General features: G+C 66.0%; 4 protein-coding genes across 4 annotated transcripts; all 4 read right to left on the bottom strand.

Moving 5' to 3' along the window:
- Positions 1-1,786: 1,786 nt before the first annotated feature.
- Positions 1,787-3,163, bottom strand: DUSP23 (dual specificity phosphatase 23). Its single transcript, XM_041476472.1, has 3 exons — positions 2,891-3,163; positions 2,005-2,186; positions 1,787-1,898 (listed from the first exon to the last, which is right to left on the bottom strand). Exons 1-3 carry the CDS (start codon positions 3,158-3,160, stop codon positions 1,880-1,882), a joined length of 471 nt encoding a protein of 156 aa, XP_041332406.1. The 5' UTR covers positions 3,161-3,163; the 3' UTR covers positions 1,787-1,879.
- A 3,388-nt stretch (positions 3,164-6,551) lies between these two features.
- Positions 6,552-8,992, bottom strand: LOC121358369 (mucosal pentraxin-like). Its single transcript, XM_041476476.1, is given in 4 exon segments — positions 6,552-7,616; positions 7,619-7,692; positions 7,694-7,862; positions 7,865-8,992. Coding segments are annotated over 4 exon segments (612 nt in total). The 5' UTR covers positions 8,199-8,992; the 3' UTR covers positions 6,552-7,581.
- Positions 8,993-9,625: 633 nt separating this feature from the next.
- On the bottom strand, positions 9,626-10,734 carry LOC121358368 (serum amyloid P-component-like). The gene is made up of 2 exons (XM_041476474.1): positions 10,671-10,734; positions 9,626-10,498 (listed from the first exon to the last, which is right to left on the bottom strand). Exons 1-2 carry the CDS (start codon positions 10,732-10,734, stop codon positions 9,879-9,881), a joined length of 684 nt encoding a protein of 227 aa, XP_041332408.1. The 3' UTR covers positions 9,626-9,878.
- A 924-nt stretch (positions 10,735-11,658) lies between these two features.
- On the bottom strand, positions 11,659-14,485 carry LOC121358367 (atypical chemokine receptor 1-like). Its single transcript, XM_041476473.1, has 2 exons — positions 14,107-14,485; positions 11,659-13,155 (listed from the first exon to the last, which is right to left on the bottom strand). Exons 1-2 carry the CDS (start codon positions 14,125-14,127, stop codon positions 12,235-12,237), a joined length of 942 nt encoding a protein of 313 aa, XP_041332407.1. The 5' UTR covers positions 14,128-14,485; the 3' UTR covers positions 11,659-12,234.
- Between the last annotated feature and the right edge of the window lie 2,442 nt (positions 14,486-16,927).

Below are 16,927 nucleotides of genomic sequence, written 5' to 3'. Positions count from 1 at the left end.
AACCCCGCACGTGTGACACCGGCCCGGCCACACGGGAGCACCGGGAGCGATGTCCCCCCAGCCCAGCCCCCCTTGGAGGGGGTGGGGGGTCCCTGGAGCCCCCCCCGGCCCGGCCTGGCCCCCTGAGCCCGGGGGACTCTGAGGACAGCGTGGAGTCAGCGGGGTTAAGGGCAATAATTCTGCCGTAAGCAGCTTTTGGCCGCTCTGGCCCATGTGAGCTTAGGCTGGACACCGCTGTCCGGCACTGCCACCGCGGCCACGGCGTCCCCATCGCGGCCACATCGTCCCCACCGTGTCCCCATTGTCCCCGTGGTGGCCCCCACGCAGGGCTGGGCACCCCAAAGTGGCTGTGCCCCGGGCATGTGCCCCCCACATGCTCGGTGCGCTGGTGTGGCCTCGCTGTGGCATCACCTGGGGGACGCGGGTGTCCCCAAAACCCCACCATGGGGCACCAGGGCCAGCTGGGTGACCCCAAAGTTTTAGAGTGACCCCACACCCTGTGGTGAGCCCCCTTCCCAGTTCTGGTCACATCTGGGCAGGGCACAGCTGGATTGCCAGCAGTGCCCGGTGTCACCATGCCAATGTCACCACCCTGGTGTCACCACCCTGGTGCTTTGTCCCCAGAGGAGGATGGTGACATTGTGGGGGTCCAAAGGAACTTTTTTGGGGACTGTGGAGCTGCTGGTTGAGGCGCTGGCCCCAATTGTGCCCGGGGCGCTCCAAGCCATGTGCCACCCGCCCGGAAACGGGGACGGTGACACCGCTTCCACCCAGGATTTAAATGCCACCAAGGTTAGGAGCAGCTGAGAAGAGATTTCCAGGATTGGATTTTTGGATGGAGATGCCTCAATTCCGGCTAAGCTACACTTTAAGCGTCAACGTCCCGGGTCGGCCCCCGGGCGCTGACACGGTTGTCACCCTCCACGTGGCATCGGGGCGCTGGCGGGTGACAGCTCGGGGGGTGCTCTGGGGCGGCTGCTCGGGGTCTCTGAAGGACCCCAGGGACAGAACAACTCCAGAGATGGATCTTATGGGACCCCACAAACAGCACCCTGAGGGACCCCAGAGCCAGGACCCAGAGCCAGGACCCCAAAACCAAGACCCCAAAACCAGAACCCAGAGCCAGGACCCAGATCTCAGACCCCAAAGCCAAGGCCCCAAAGCCAGACTCCAAACCCAGGATCCCAGAGCCAGGATCCCAAACAACCCCAGAACTGGGACCTTTAATGACCCCAAATTCAGAGCCCTGAGGGAGCTCAAAGCTGGGATCCAGAACCAGAACTCTGAGGGACCCCAAGCCCAGGACCCCAGAGCCATCACCCCAAGGGATGTCAGAGCCAGGATCCCGAACAACTCCAGAACCAGGACCCTAAATCACCCCAAAACCAGAACCCTGAGGAACCCTAAACCCAGGATTCCAGAGCCAGGATCCCAAACAACCCCAGAACTGGGGCCCTGAATGACCCCAAATTCAGGGCCCTGAGGGAGCTCAAAGCTGGGATCCAGAACCAGAACCCTGAGGAACCCCAAACCCAGGATCCCAGAGCCAGGATCCCAAACAACCCCAGAACTGGGACCTTTAATGACCCCAAATTCAGGGTCCTGAGGGAGCTCAAAGCTGGGATCCAGAACCAGAACCGTGAGGAACCCCACATCCAGGACCCCAGAGCCAGGACCCCAAATCCCAGGATGCAGCTGCCAATCAAGCCGGGTCTGGGGGTGCCCAGCAGAGCCATGACCAGGCATCCCCCCAGTGTGTACCCCAAAACCAGACCTGGAGAGAAGCCACAGGCCAGTCCTTTAATGCAGGAGGGGGCAGATGGGGCTGGGCACGCCTGGCACTTCGGGGTGCCCAGTTCCATGGATGCCATCCATGTGCTCAGCTCTCCTCGCCAGTGCTGTGGAGGGGAAAATGCCACCAGTGAGCAAGGACTGGGGACATCTGGGAGCCACAACTGGGGGAGGGAACCCCCGTGGTGACAGCCTGGGGAGGGTGGCACCTACCCCAGGCACTGGCAGAAGCGGAGCACGGCCTGCTCCTGCTCTGCAGTCTCGATGGAGCCGGGCCGGAGGCGCCGGATCTCACGGATGGCATCGTCACCTGCCAGGTGCTGCTCCTTGCACAGGTAACAGGCCAGCAGCGTGCCAGTCCGGCCGTGGCCCAGCATGCAGTGCACTGCCACGGCCTGGACACGGGGACACGGCGGCTGGGTGGCATTGCTGGACACCCACGTGCCCCTCTGAGTGACAGGCGATGCCTGCTTTGGCGCTGCCTTCACGGGATTTCTGCCTGGTGTCACCTTCTCTCACCCCCTCCCCTCATCTTGCCAGGTGTCCCTTCTTGAAGTGACAACTCCCTGAGATGTCACAGCCACCAGGTGTCACAGCCCTACCATAAGGTGGGTGTTCCCCTGCAGGTGTCACCCTCCCAAGGTGTCATTCCTCAAGTGGTGTCCATCTCCCAAGGTGTCACCTTCCCAAGGTGTCATTCCTCAAGTGGTGTCCATCCCCCACTAAGGTGCCATTCCCCTGAGATGTCACCTCCCCCCACCCCCAAGGTGTCCCCCACCGTGGTGTCAAGATGTCACCCCCTCCAAAGTGTCCCCCACCACCAAGGTGCCATCCTTCCAAATGTCCCTCCTCAAGGTGTCCCTTCCCCCTGAGCTGTCACCCCGCTGAGGTCTCCCCCCAGCCCTCGACGCGTTCCCCACCGTGAGATGCCACCCCCTCAAGGTGTCCCCTAAGTGTTCCCCCAGATGTCTTCCCCAGTGTCCCCTCCCCTGATGTCTTCCCCCAGGTATCCCCCTAGTGTCACCACCTCCAGCCTCCCCCAGCTGCCCCCCACAGCTGTCCCCCAGGTACCACCTCCCCCAGATGTCCCCGGCCATACCTCCCCGCGGCCATTGGCCTCCTCCACGATCCGCAGGAAGCTCTGGATCTGCTCGGGGCTCGGCGGGGTGAAGTCGGCCACGCGGAGCCGGTGCAGCTGGATTTGGGGACAGCAGCCGTGGTGGGGCGGGGCCCGCTCGCTCAGGGACACCAGGTGCCGCACGCCGCGCTCCCGCAGGTACCGGTAGTGCCCCGGTTCCCGCGGCATCGCCAGCCCCGCCAGCCGCCCCTCGACCACCCACGAGAAATTGGGGGGCTCCGATGCACCCATTGCCTGTGGGGACAGGGGACACTGCGGCTCTGGGGACACCCGGGGAGGATCCCCTCGGATCCCCCAGGTCAGGACCCCCAGGTCAGGACCCCCATTTTGGATGCTGGGACCCCAGGAAAGATCCCCTGGGATCCCCCCCGCAGGTCAGCACCTCCAGGATCCCCAATATCACCCCCAGGAGAACGTGGCCAGGCCCCCAAATCAGGTCCCCAAAGACCCCCAGGACTGAGGCGGAGCTGAGGCGGAGTGAGGCGAAGCCGGGCTGGAGCTGAGGGGGAGCGGGACCGGAGCGGGGCCGGGAGAGGCCGCAGCGAGCGTCGGAGGCGGCGCGGGGGTGACACAGGGGACAAAGGGGACACGGCGGAGGTCGGATCGGTGTCGGGGGGACAAGGAGGGGACCCGCGGCTGCTTGGCTGTGGGACACGGAGCTGAACCTCCGGGACAGCGAGCTGGAACCCCCCGGGGCAGGGGTCTGCAGGAATGGGGGGCTGAATCCCCCACGACAGGGAGCTGAGCCCCCCGGGGCTCCGGGACTGAGGCCCCCGGGATACGGGATTGCCACCCCGGGGCTCCGGGACTGAACACCTCGGGACTCCAGGGCTGGACCTTCCGGATCTGTGTGGGACACGGGGCTGTAGGGCTGAACCCCCAGGATACAGAGCTGCACCCCTGGGCTTGAATCCCCCCAAGGGCTCCAGAACTGCACCCCCAGGGCTCTGGGTCTGAGTCCCTCAGGACATGGGGCTGAACCCCCAGGATACAGAGCTGCACCCCTGGCCTTTCCCCAGGAGAACGTGGCCAGGTCCCCAAATCAGGTCCCCAAAGACCCCCAGGATCCCCAACACCCCCTCCCCAGTAAACGTGGCCAAGCCTCCAGGATCTCCAGGACCCCAATACAACCCTCTGTCCCCCAAAACATGGCCAGGCCCCCTGGGACACCCAGTTCAGTCCCCTGGACCTCCTGACAGGCCCTCATGACCCACAACATCAGACTCCCTGGGACCCCCATCTCAGGACCCCAGACCCCATTACCACCTCCCCAGGGCCCCTGGTCAGGACCCCTGAGACCCCAAATTAATGCCCCCCAATTCCAACCCCGGGAGAACATGGCCAAGCCCCCATTTAGGACCCTGGGACCCCCAGCTCAGACCCCCAACACCATCCCCCTGGAGAACCCTCCACACCTCCAAAAGCCCCAGGACCACCCCCAAAACCCCCTGGTCAGAACCCTTGGGACCCCTAAATAAAGCCCCCAGACCCCCAGCTCAGACTCTGCCCATGAGGACCCCTGCCCCCCCAAAACCAACCCCCTGGAGAACCTGGCCAGATCCCCAGGACCCCCAGGTCAAGACCCCCAGACTCCCAAATTCAGACCCCCAATGTCAGGACCCCCAAAACCACACCCTGGAGAATGTGGCCAGGGTACCCCAAACTCCCTTGCACCCCTTGGCCAGGACTCCCAAATAAACCCCAAATTCAGACCCCTCAACTGAGACCCCCCATGTCAGGACCCCCAGGACCCCCAAACCCACACCCTGGAGAACAAGACCAGGGTACCCCAAACTCCCCTGCACCCCAAACCCCAAATTCAGACCCCTCAATTGACACCCCTCGCGTCAGGACCCTCACACCCAGCAGAGCTGAACCGGGTGCCCCAATTCAGACCCCCCCACCTCATCAGCCCCCCGGGACCCCCGTTCAGCGCCCCGGGCCCAGCTCGGGGGCCCCCCTGTCCCCACAGGCCGCAGCTCCGGGCCCCGCCGGGCCCCGGCCTCGCTCCGTCCCCTCCGCCCCGGTGTCCCCCGGCCCCGCCGTACCGGGGAGGCCGCGCGGGGCGGAGCGAGAACGGGCCGGGCCCGGGCTGAGGCGGAGCGGGGCCGGAGCTGAGGCGGAGCTGAGGCGGAGCTGAAGCAGAGCTGAGGCGGAGCGGGGCCGGAGCTGAGGCGGAGCTGAGGCGGAGCTGAAGCAGAGCTGAGGCGGAGCGGGGCCGGAGCGGAGCCCGGGCTGAGGCGGAGCTGAGGCGGAGTGAGGCGGAGCCGGGCCCGGGCTGAGGGGGAGCCGAGCCGGAGCTGAGGGGGAGCTGAGGGGGAGCCGGGCCGGACCTGAGGAGGAGCGGGTCCGGAGTTGGGCCCGAGCTGAGGCGGAGCTGGGCCGGAACGGGGCCCGGGCTGAGGCGGAGCTGAGGCGGAGTGAGGCGGAGCCGGGCCCGGGCTGAGCCGGAGCTGAGGGGGAGCTGAGCCGGAGCTGAGGAGGAGCTGAGGGGGAGCGGGGCCGGAGCTGAGGCGGAGCGGGGCCGGAGCTGAGGCGGAGCTGAGGCGGAGCTGAAGCAGAGCTGAGGCGGAGCGGGGCCGGAGCTGAGGCGGAGCTGAGGCGGAGCTGAAGCAGAGCTGAGGCGGAGCGGGGCCGGAGCTGAGGCGGAGCTGAGGCGGAGCTGAAGCAGAGCTGAGGCGGAGCGGGGCCGGAGCTGAGGCGGAGCTGAGGCGGAGCTGAAGCAGAGCTGAGGCGGAGCGGGGCCGGAGCTGAGGCGGAGCTGAGGCGGAGCTGAAGCAGAGCTGAGGCGGAGCGGGGCCGGAGCTGAGGCGGAGCTGAGGCGGAGCTGAAGCAGAGCTGAGGCGGAGCGGGGCCGGAGCTGAGGCGGAGCTGAGGCGGAGCTGAAGCAGAGCTGAGGCGGAGCGGGGCCGGAGCTGAGGCGGAGCTGAGGCGGAGCTGAAGCAGAGCTGAGGCGGAGCGGGGCCGGAGCTGAGGCGGAGCTGAGGCGGAGCTGAAGCAGAGCTGAGGCGGAGCGGGGCCGGAGCTGAGGCGGAGCTGAGGCGGAGCTGAAGCAGAGCTGAGGCGGAGCGGGGCCGGAGCGGAGCCCGGGCTGAGGCGGAGCTGAGGCGGAGTGAGGCGGAGCCGGGCCCGGGCTGAGGGGGAGCCGAGCCGGAGCTGAGGGGGAGCTGAGGGGGAGCCGGGCCGGACCTGAGGAGGAGCGGGTCCGGAGTTGGGCCCGAGCTGAGGCGGAGCTGGGCCGGAACGGGGCCCGGGCTGAGGCGGAGCTGAGCCGGAGCTGAGGGGGAGCGGGGCCGGAGCTGAGGCGGAGCTGAGCCGGAGCTGAGGGGGAGCGGGGCCGGACCTGAGGCGGAGCAGGGCCGGAACGGGGCCCGAGCTGAGGCGGAGCTGGGCCGGAACGGGGCCCGGGCTGAGGCGGAGCTGAGCCGGAGCTGAGGGGGAGCGGGGCCGGAGCTGAGGCGGAGCTGAGGCGGAGCTGAGGCGAAGCCGGGCCGGAGCTGAGGGGGAGCTGAGCCGGAGCTGAGGAGGAGCTGAGGGGGAGCGGGGCCGGACCTGAGGCGGAGCTGGGCCGGAACGGGGCCCGGGTTGAGGCGGAGCTGGGCCGGAACGGGGCCCGGGTTGAGGCGGAGCTGGGCCGGAACGGGGCCCGGGCTGAGGCGGAGCTGAGGCGGAGTGAGGCGAAGCCGGGCTGGAGCTGAGGGGGAGCGGGACCGGAGCGGGGCCGGGCGAGGCCGCAGCGAGCGTCGGAGGCGGCGCGGGGGTGACACAGGGGACAAAGGGGACACGGCGGAGGTCGGATCGGTGTCGGGGGGACAAGGGGGGGACCCGCGGCTGCTTGGCTGTGGGACACGGAGCTGAACCTCCGGGACAGCGAGCTGGAACCCCCCGGGGCAGGGGTCTGCAGGAATGGGGGGCTGAATCCCCCGCGACAGGGAGCTGAGCCCCCCGGGGCTCCGGGACTGAGGCCCTCGGGATGCGGGATTGCCACCCCGGGGCTCCGGGACTGAACACCTCGGGACTCCAGGGCTGGACCTTCCGGATCTGTGTGGGACACGGGGCTGTAGGGCTGAACCCCCAGGATACAGAGCTGCACCCCTGGGCTTGAATCCTCCCAAGGGCTCCAGAACTGCACCCCCAGGGCTCTGGGTCTGGATCCCTCAGGACATGAGGCTGAACCCCCCAAGGGCTCCAGAACTGCACCCCCAGGGCTCTGGGTCTGAGTCCCTCAGGACACGGGGCTGAACCCCCCAAGAGCTCCAGAACTGCAGCCCCAGGGCTCTGGGACATGGGACTGAACCTCCCCAAGCTTGGGGACACTGGGTTGTCCCAGGGCTGCCCCCCAACAGTCCTGGCCCCCTGAGTTCTACCCCAGCCCCACCATGCCTGGGGGCTGCCAGGGGTGCACAAACCCCCCCAAGGACTGTCCCCAGCTCAGCCCCATGTCCCCAAATCTGGTTTGGCTGGCTCTGGCCTGGGCATTCTTTCCCCTATTCCCTCCTCACCCTAGGGAGCTTCTGAGCCTGGATCCATCACAATTCCCACACCCCTAAAGACCACCAGAACCCTAAAACCACATTTCTCCATTTATGCAGTGTTGGGTGGCTTTGGGAGAGGGGGTTACACAGCAGGGACGGGGGGCACCCCCCACAACCTCAGGGCTTCAGGTACACCTCACCCACGATCTTGAGGGGAAATTCTTCCAGCCAAAGACGGGGGTTTCACCAGGTGTGTCGTACATGGCCCACACCGCCTCCAAGGTGGAGATCCCACATGTACACGGATGAAATCTCCCCCACGAAGGACTGCTTGGCATCGAAACCACCCCCGAAGCTGTCCTGCTCCTGCCCCAGCACGATGGATGCCGGCCCTCCCACCGTGTAGCCCTTCTGCAGCCCCTTCCTGGGCCGGCGCTTCCCGTTGAGCCAGAAGCTGAGATGCCCGTGGAGGATTCCCAGCTGACGCAGACGTGCTCGACCTCCCCGAGAACTTCAGGCACCGTGAAGGACAAGAACTGGTTGCCCACGTTGAAGTTGTACTGGCCAGCTTTGGGCTTGAAGAGGAGGATCTCGTTGCTCTGCGTTTCGGTGGCGTAGGAGAAGAGGCTGTGTGGCCGGGTGAGGTCGGTGTAGGACTTGAGGCACAAGGCAAAGTTGGTCAGGGGCTTTTTCAGCTTGGCTGTCACCTGCACGTGGGCACATTCGGACTTTTGGGGGAACACCGAGCTGCCCAGGTCAGGGAGAGGTGACACACAGGTGGCTGCTCCTGCCATCGCCGAGGTGACCTCCAGCGTCAGCCCCTGGGGTCACCGCCAGCTGTGGCACAGGGTGTCGAGTCCCTGCTGTCCCCCATTTCGGTCCTCAGGGTGCCCCTTTGCCATCGTGTCCCCTCCTGCCAGCCTTGCCAAGACCCCTGTGCCCTGCATGGCCCCCCCTTGCAGAGCTCGGGGTGCCCCTTGTGGGTTCCCCCATACCCCCTTTGCCCCCACCTCTCACGCCTTTGGAGCACTCAGGGTGCCCCACTGCCCCCATAACCCCCCCTGCATGTCCCCATGCCCCCCTGGGGGTCCTGGTGTCCCTCTGCCACCACCTCGTGGGGCCGTGGGACTAAGGAATGCTGTGAGGATGAGGAGGCAGAGCCACAGCGGCCCCATGGCACTGTCCAACCCGGCCACTGTCACCACCGTGGGAAAGGAGGGACCTCGGAGCCACCCAGAGCTGCTCCGAGGACACCCAAGAGTGACAGTGACTTTCGTGGTGACACTGACCTTTGTCCCCAAGCCCCAGGGCTGTTGGGAAATGGCGTGTGAGTGTGGGTTGGGGACAGTCCCTCTGTCCCCAAGGGAGGAGCCTTCCCGTTCCTGACTCCACATGGAGCTGGGCAGCGCTGGAGCCACTGGATCCGTGTCCTGCCTGTGCAGGGACGGCCGTGGGGCAGCTCGGGGGGCGTGGGGAGGGGACTGGGTGCCCCAGGTGTTGGTGGCACTCCGGGGGACCCTGTCCCCAGCTGGGGAACCTTCCTCGCGGTGGGTGGTAGAGGTGAAGCGGTGACGGGGAGATGGGTGTGAGTGACAGGCGTGAGCTGCTCCTGCCATCGCCGAGGTGACCTCCAGCGTCAGCCCCTGGGGTCACCGCCAGCTGTGGCACAGGGTGTCGAGTCCCTGCTGTCCCCCATTTCGGTCCTCAGGGTGCCCCTTTGCCATCGTGTCCCCTCCTGCCAGCCTTGCCAAGACCCCTGTGCCCTGCATGGCCCCCCCTTGCAGAGCTCGGGGTGCCCCTTGTGGGTTCCCCCATACCCCCTTTGCCCCCACCTCTCACGCCTTTGGAGCACTCAGGGTGCCCCACTGCCCCCATAACCCCCCCTGCATGTCCCCATGCCCCCCTGGGGGTCCTGGTGTCCCTCTGCCACCACCTCGTGGGGCCGTGGGACTAAGGAATGCTGTGAGGATGAGGAGGCAGAGCCACAGCGGCCCCATGGCACTGTCCAACCCGGCCACTGTCACCACCGTGGGAAAGGAGGGACCTCGGAGCCACCCAGAGCTGCTCCGAGGACACCCAAGAGTGACAGTGACTTTCGTGGTGACACTGACCTTTGTCCCCAAGCCCCAGGGCTGTTGGGAAATGGCGTGTGAGTGTGGGTTGGGGACAGTCCCCCTGTCCCCAAGGGAGGAGCCTTCCCGTTCCTGACTCCACATGGAGCTGGGCAGCGCTGGAGCCACTGGATCCGTGTCCTGCCTGTGCAGGGACGGCCGTGGGGCAGCTCGGGGGGCGTGGGGAGGGGACTGGGTGCCCCAGGTGTTGGTGGCACTCCGGGGGACCCTGTCCCCAGCTGGGGAACCTTCCTCGCGGTGGGTGGTAGAGGTGAAGCGGTGACGGGGAGATGGGTGTGAGTGACAGGCGTGAGGAGGGGACAGCGGGGACCGAGGCCACCCCTGCCCCACACCGCACAGCCCTCAGGCCCCCAGCACCTCCCGGAGCCGGGCTTTCACCAGCACATCTCCCTTGACCTCGTAGCTGAGGCTGTTCCAGGCCAGCAGCGCGGGCGGCAGGCGCAGCGACAGGAAGGCCGCGCGCATCTTCTCCGGCGACAGCCCCGTGTCCCACAGGTAGACGTCGCTCAGCTCCCCCGAGAAGGAGTTGTAGAGGTCAAAGCCACCTCCAAAGCTGTCCTGCTCCTGCCCCAGCAGGATGGCAGCCGTGGCCCCCACCGTGTAGCCCCTCTGCAGCCCCTTCCTCGGCCAGGGCTTGCCGTTGAGCCAGAACTCGGCGATGCCGCTGGCGGATTCCCAGCTGGCGCACACGTGCTCCCAGTCCCTGCGGCCCTCGGGGACGCGGAAGGTGACAAACTTTCCGCCCACGTAGAAGCGGTACTCCTCGGGTTTGGGTTTGAAGAGGAGGATCTCGTTGTCCTGGGCTTTGGTGGCGTAGGAGAAGAGGCTGTGTGGCCGGGTGAGGTCGGTGTAGGAGCGCAGGCACACGGTGAAGTTGCGCAGGGGCTGCTCCAGCTGCGCCTGCAGCACCACGAAGGCGTCGCTGGGATCCTTCCGGAACACGAACACCTTTCGGTACAGGTCTGGGGACAACAGAGGGGACCTGCTGGGAGCCTGGCGTGTCCCACAGCCCTCTCTGGCTGTCCCCTGCTCCAGCATCCTCCAGCTCTGCTGGCTGAGAGTGATCTGAGAGCTGCTGGGTGTCCCCCCTGGGACTCTGCCCCTTCTGTCCCCCCACCCCGGTGTCCCCCCTACCTTCCTGAGCCACGATCCCCGCGAGCCCGGCCAGGACGAGCAGCCAGAGCTGCAGGTGGCCCATGGTCGGTGCTGGAGCCGGGCGGGCGCGGCGCTGCCGCCGGGTTTATGTGCCCGAGGAGGGGAGGGGACTGCCGGGGGGATGTCCCCAGTCCCATCCTCAGCAGCCTGGCGTGCCCGGGAAGGGTGATTTCATGCCCAGGGTGGGTGATTTCATGCCATCACGCGGCCGTGCCACAAGACCTGGGGTCACCCGCCCGCACGGGGCTGCCCTTGGAGCTGTGCCCTGGGTGTGTCCCCTTCTCCCGGGGGACAGGGACATCCCAGCTCTGTGCCCACCCGGGTGACAGGGACACCGCAGCCATGGGCACTCCTTCCCCAGGTGTGCCTGCTCTGGGCAAACCCCCATTGGAGGGACGTGGTTCGATTCGGGATCATCCGAGGGGTGCAGGGAAAGGTTCCCTTGTGCCCCCTGCCCTGAGCCGCAGCTCGGGGGGCACATCCCGGGCTCTGCTCTGCCTGTCCTGCCCGAGGGGACTGAGATGGAGCCATGGACAGCAGGTGGCCGAGTGTCCTGGGGTGACCATGGTGGCCCAAGGGGACAGGCAGATGGGAAGGGGGAAGGTTTTGCCTGCTCCAAATGATGGTGCTGGGCTGGGGGTGTAGAGTCCCTGCAGGGGTTTGATGGATCCCAAATTCTGGGGACAATGTGGGTTCATTCCCCATTGATCAATCCCCCAGCTCCTCCAGGGCTTGGCTCGGGCAGAGCAGCCCCATTGTCCCCACTCCTGTGCCCGTGTCACACCCGTGACTGCACGCGCCCGGCCCTCGTGGGCTCTGGGTATCAATGCCCCCGCTCCCCCCGGCAGGCTCCACAGCTTCCTTAGGGACTTTTCCTGCCAATTTGGAGGCACGAGGAGCACACACCCCCCGTTTCCCGTCCCCCCATCACCGCCCAGTCCCATCCAGTGCATTAACTGGGCTGGACGAGTGCCTCTGGCAGTTGTGTTTATTTGTGTTTAATTCCCACTGGATCCTCTTGGCTTGTCAGGAGAGATGGAAAAAATCCCATCACTTTCGTAATCCCCCCCTGGAGTGGGGGCGGGCTGAGCCTCGGGGATCCCCCAGGGGTCTGGGGTGACCCCCCCCGGGCAGCCTGAGGCACCCCAGGGCTGTCTGTGCTGGGCAGTGGGGGGGTCTGGCCCCAAAAAGGGGGCTGAGACCCCAAGGGAGGGGACAGAGGGCACAGAACGGGGGGGTCCTGGGGGAGTGTTGGGTGTGGGACAGAGGCTGTGGGGCCGGGGGGGCACAGTGGGGCCAGGGGGCAGTGCCAGGGTGCCAAGGCTTGTGCCAGGTGGCCAGGGGTCAGTGCTGAGTGGCCAAGGTTGGTGCCCAGGATCCAGGGTGCCAAATCTGGTGCCAGGGGTCCAAATCTAGTGCCAGGGGGCCGGGGCTCAGTGCCGGGGGTCCGTTTGGCTCCGCGGTGCAGCCCCCGGAGCTTGGCAGTCCCGGAGCTCGGCATTCCCGGAGTTTGGCGGTCCCGGCTCTCCGCAGCCCCCGGAGCTCAGCAGCCCCCGGCAGCACCGGCATCGCGGCGGCAGCTCCGGGCGAGCAGCAGCGCCAGGGGCCCGAGGCCGCAGTGCAGCACCCCCAGCCCCTCGCTCAGCCCCAGCGCGATGTCGAAATGCTCGAAGGAGCCGCAGGTGGGCTCCAGCAGCCCGGCCTGCAGCACGAACTCCCCGGCCAGCCCCGCTCCGTAGGGCCCCCAGAGCCCCAGGAAGAGCCAGGCGAGCCCGGCTCCGCTCGCCCTGGGGCAGAGCGCGGCCACCAGCAGCCCCGCGGGCAGCAGCAGCAGCAGGCACAGACACAGGGCCAGGTGCAGCAGGTAAGCCGGTGCCAGGATGCCCACGCTGCGCCGGACGCAGGCGGTGCCCGCCGCCACGCCGCTGACCAGAGCGGCCGGAGTGGCCAAGAGCAGCGCCGCTGCCCACAGCGCCACGGCCAAGCGGCGGCTCCCGGGGTCCCAGCGAGCCCAGGCGGTGCCGCAGGAGCCGCTGGCCACCAGCAGCGCCTGGGCGAAGACGCTCCAGTGCCACAGGAGGTGCGTGAGGCGACACAGCCCCGTGCCCAGGTGCCAACCCCGCGCCACGCCCGCGGCCAGCGCCGGCAGCAGCGCCGCGAACAGCGCCGTGCCCAGCGCCAGCTGTGCCACCAGCGCTCGGCTCTGCGGCCACCGCCACGCTTGGGGACGCTTGGCCAGGGCCACCAGCAAAGCGCCGGTGGCCAGCGCGGCCGCGGCGCAGGTGGCGGCCAGGAAAGGGGGGGCCACGCGCTGGAAGAGGGGACAGAAGCGGTTGTGGCAGGGTGTGGCGTCGTAGTCCAGGAGGGTGTCGTTGATGTAAGTGTCGTCGTCGTAGAAGGAGGAGAGGTTGCCCGTGATTTCCCCCAGGTCCAGGGAGTCCGGGGTCTCCAGGATGCCGGGGGTCTGCGGGTGAGGGGGGCGGGCGTCGGGCAGGTGCCACATCGCCCGGGTCCCGGCCGTGGGGCCGCCCCCGGTGTGGGGATGGCGGGCAGGGCTGGGCTGGGCAGGGCAGGGCGGGTTATCAGGGAGGGACACACGGGGACACGGCTGGGGACAGCCGGGTGCGGGGTGGGGCCGGGATGGGACCGTTGTCCCACAGGAGGGACGCGGGGAGGATGCAGAGCCCGGAGGGTGGGCACAGATCCTGTGGGGACACGGACCCCCGTGGTTCTGCTCAGAACTGGGGGCTCCTAAACCCCAAAAATCCCCTAAACCCCCAAAATCCCCTAAACCCCTCTGGGCCCTGGAGATTCCTGTGATCCTGCTCAGCACCAGGGATCCCCATGGTCCTGCTCAGGACGGGGGACCCTCAGGGCTCTGCTCAGTGCTGGGGACTCCCTGTGACCCCTCTGAGGGTCCCCAAGGATCCCCTAAACCTCACTCAACTCCCCTAAATCCCACTGGAGATTCCCATGGTCCTGCTCAGAACGGGGGACCCTCAGGGCTCTGCTCAGTGCTGGGGACTCCTAAACCCCAAAAATCCCCTAAATCCCACTGGGCACTGGGGATTCCCGTGGTCCTGCTCAGCACCAGGGATCCCCTAAACCCCACTCAACACCAGGGACCCCCTAAACCCCTCTCAACTCCCCTAAATCCTACTGTGGACCCCCATGATCCTGCTCAGAATTGGGGACTCCCTGTGACCCCTCTTAAGGTCCCCAGGGACCCCCTAAACCCCACTCAACTCCCCTAAACCCCACTGGAGATTCCCGTGATCCTGCCCAGAACTGGGGGACCCCCACACTCCTCCTCACACCGAGCACCCCCAAACCCCCCGTGCCCCCAGCCCTCCCCTCCACGGGGATGTGACACCCCCAGGGACAGAAATTTTGGGGGTGGGGGGGGGTCACTCACCACGGGGACACAATTGCCCATGATGGCTTTCCCACGAGTCTGGGGGCTCCGCTGGGTGCCGGGGGTGGCACCGGGGGTGGCACCGGAGTGGTCACTCAGGGGTGGTCACTCGGACAGGGCACCCACGTGCCACGAGGTGTTTTGGGGGTGACTTCTCGGCTCTCCCCGCCTCGGCTCCGCTCCTCCCGCTCCAAAGGGAGCCGAGGAGTGCGGGCAGGAGATAAGAGGTGCCCCCAGAGGTGCCCCCGAGCCGCCCTGCCCTCTCCCGCCCTGGCACCCGGCGGAAAAACAGGGAATGGCGCTGCCGGGAAAGCCGCCGCAGTTTCTCGGGCAGGAAACGATCAATTCTTGGCAGGACAAGTGAAATTAATTAGGGATTAATTGTCTTTCCACACGCTCCGGCCAGCTCCAGGGAGGGGTTTGGGGTGCAGGATGGGGGTGGGCACTGAGGGGACCCCCCCCCGCTCTGGAGCCTGGAATTTCCTCGAGAGGAAGGAAGGGCTCCCGAGGGTCATCCTGTGACAGCTTGGTGACAGGGCTGGTGGCCTTGGTGGCCTTCAGGGACATCCTTAGAGGAACATCCCTGGGGAGGAGCAGGGCTGGGGGGGCTCCGGGGGTGGGAATTGGGGTTCTGGGGGTAATTTGGGAGGGGCTGAGAGGATATTTGGGGGTGAAAGTGCTGGGAAGGGACAGTTTGGGAGGGGCTGTGGAGGAAATTTGGGGGTGAAAGGCCTGGGGAGCTCCAGGGGGTGGGAATTGGGGTGGCTGCTGTTTGGGGAGGGCTGGGGGCCAGGATTTGGGGGTCTCTGAGGGGCAGATTTGGGGGTGAAAACACTGGGAGCCTCCAGGGCTTTGGGGTTCACTGCTCTTTGGGGGGAACTGGGAAATTTGGGAGGGGATGAGGGGGCTCTGAGGGGCTGGGAGGGCATTGGGGAGGGAAAAGGTTGAGGGGAGTCTGAGAATTGGCAATTTTGGGGGGGCTGAGGAGTGGTGGGTCTGGGGGTGGGCTGGGAGGTTTGAGGGTGGGGGGCTGATCTCTGTCCCCCTGTCCCACCAACCCCCACCCAAAACTCCCCCATCCCCAAATGCAGAGAGGCAGGCAGGTAAGGTGTGTAATCCAGATATATTTATAGGATTATTTTCCGAGATTAGCACAGGATATTAGAAAGGTTATAAAGTCACATCGACGGTCGTTGGCTCCCTTTTATGTACAGACAAAAAAACACAGCACAACAACACAGCCCAGCCTCTGGCCCCCACCCTGGCCTCTCCAGAGCTCCCCAAAATATGGCTTTCGTGTCTATTGAGAGTTCAGTGCCGGCCAGGAAGCAGCCACGGCCTCCCAGGGGGTCCCCAAATCCTCCTGGTGACCCAACGCCCGTGCCTGGGTGGATGTGGGGCCACCAAGGACCCCCTGGGCTGTCCCAGACACGGTGACACTGACCCTGCCACCTGCCCTGCGTGTGGTGTCATGCCTGTCATAGCTACAGTGTGGTGTCACCAACCCCCAAGGGGACAAGGACAGGGGCCACAGCTCACTTGTCACCTCCAGCTCCTCTGTGACACGGGGTGTCTGTCACCCCCAAGGACTCCACAGAGTGACCCCAAAAGGGTCAGGGACTCGCTGTCACCGTGGTGACGTGGAGTGTCCCTGTCACAGCTTCCACCTGGAGTCCTCCCAGTTCGGGAGGGTCCCTGTCACCCCAGGGCCACGCTGGTGTCACCCCCAGGTGTGACACAAATCTCCTCCACCGCTCCCAGCTCCACCAAACCCTTTGGTTCCCGCTGCCTCCAGTGGCCTCAGATGGAATCTTGGAGCCCTCCCAGTCCCTCTCTGTGACCTGCAGGTGACACCGGGCCAGGTGACACCTCCACAGGGCCCTGCCTGATCCCCGGGCTGCCCTGCCACACCCCACAGCACGTGGCACCTCAAAAACACCTCAAAAACACCTCAAAACCAACCAAACCACCTCAAAACCATGTGAAAACCACCAAAACCACCTCAAAACCACCTCAAAACCATGTAAAAACCACCAAAACCACCTCAAAACCACCAAAACCACCTCAAAAACGCCAAAACCACCAAAACCACCTCAAAAGCACCAAGACCAGGCTGTTCTCCTTTGGAGCAGCTCTGGAGCAGCAGAACCAGCGAGGAACTGCATTCCAAGAGGGAAAAGCCCCCCTGTCCCTGGCAGCTCCCACCTCCTGCCCCAGGGACCTCCTGCCCCGCTCCCACCCCTGCTCCTGGCTCTGCCTGGGACCCCTGCAGCCCCCCAGGAGATGGAATTCTGCTGGAGAACACATCTTGGGGGGGTTTATTTGCAGGAATGACTCAGTCCTGGGGACCTCAAGTGTTGTTGGCAGCCCCGGGATTCATCCCCCGGAGGTTGGAAAGGAGGAAAAACACCCCAAAAATGGCTGTACCCAGCAAAAAAACACCTCAAAATCTCCGTGTCCTGCTCCTTCCCAGTGCCAGCACCACAGCTGAGCCACGCTGGTCACCTCTGCAGTGTCCCCAGTGTCACATCCCTCGGTGCCACCTGTGTGTGGCACCAACGGGGCCTCCTCTGCCTCACCTGAGCCAGGTGGCACAGGTGCCAGGCGCTGGCAGGGTTTGGGGGGTGGCACTTCCAGCCCTGTGGAAGAGGTGGTGAAATTCTTCCTGCACCTCACAGGTGAGGCTTCCAGCCCACCTCCTTCCTGAAGGGCCTCCTCATCCTCCAGACGACCCCAAATCCATGGGGTGACCTCCCAGGTGAGGTTACCCCTCCCCAAATCCATGGGGTGACCTCCCAACTGAGGTTACCTGTTTCTTAAA

Source organism: Pyrgilauda ruficollis, unplaced genomic scaffold, assembly GCF_017590135.1.
Source record: "Pyrgilauda ruficollis isolate IOZ18807 unplaced genomic scaffold, ASM1759013v1 scaffold388, whole genome shotgun sequence".
NCBI lineage: Eukaryota > Metazoa > Chordata > Aves > Passeriformes > Passeridae > Pyrgilauda > Pyrgilauda ruficollis.
The sequence above is the reverse complement of the archived record's forward strand: the minus strand, read 5'-3'. Positions and strand labels throughout refer to the sequence as shown.

What these genes read in the sequence shown, in the direction of transcription:
- DUSP23 (XM_041476472.1), bottom strand. Translation starts at nt 3,160, where the DNA reads ATGGGTGCATCGGAGCCCCCCAATTTCTCGTGGGTGGTCGAGGGGCGG. An exon ending in AGGCCAATGGCCGCGGGGAG is followed by an intron (nt 2,187 to 2,890) that starts GTATGGCCGGGG and finishes CCCCGTGTCCAG; the next exon opens with GCCGTGGCAGTGCACTGCAT.
- LOC121358368 (XM_041476474.1), bottom strand. Translation starts at nt 10,734, where the DNA reads ATGGGCCACCTGCAGCTCTGGCTGCTCGTCCTGGCCGGGCTCGCGGGG. An exon ending in GGGGATCGTGGCTCAGGAAG is followed by an intron (nt 10,499 to 10,670) that starts GTAGGGGGGACA and finishes TGTTGTCCCCAG; the next exon opens with ACCTGTACCGAAAGGTGTTC.
- LOC121358367 (XM_041476473.1), bottom strand. Translation starts at nt 14,127, where the DNA reads ATGGGCAATTGTGTCCCCGTG. An exon ending in TGGGCAATTGTGTCCCCGTG is followed by an intron (nt 13,156 to 14,106) that starts GTGAGTGACCCC and finishes CCTCACCCGCAG; the next exon opens with ACCCCCGGCATCCTGGAGAC.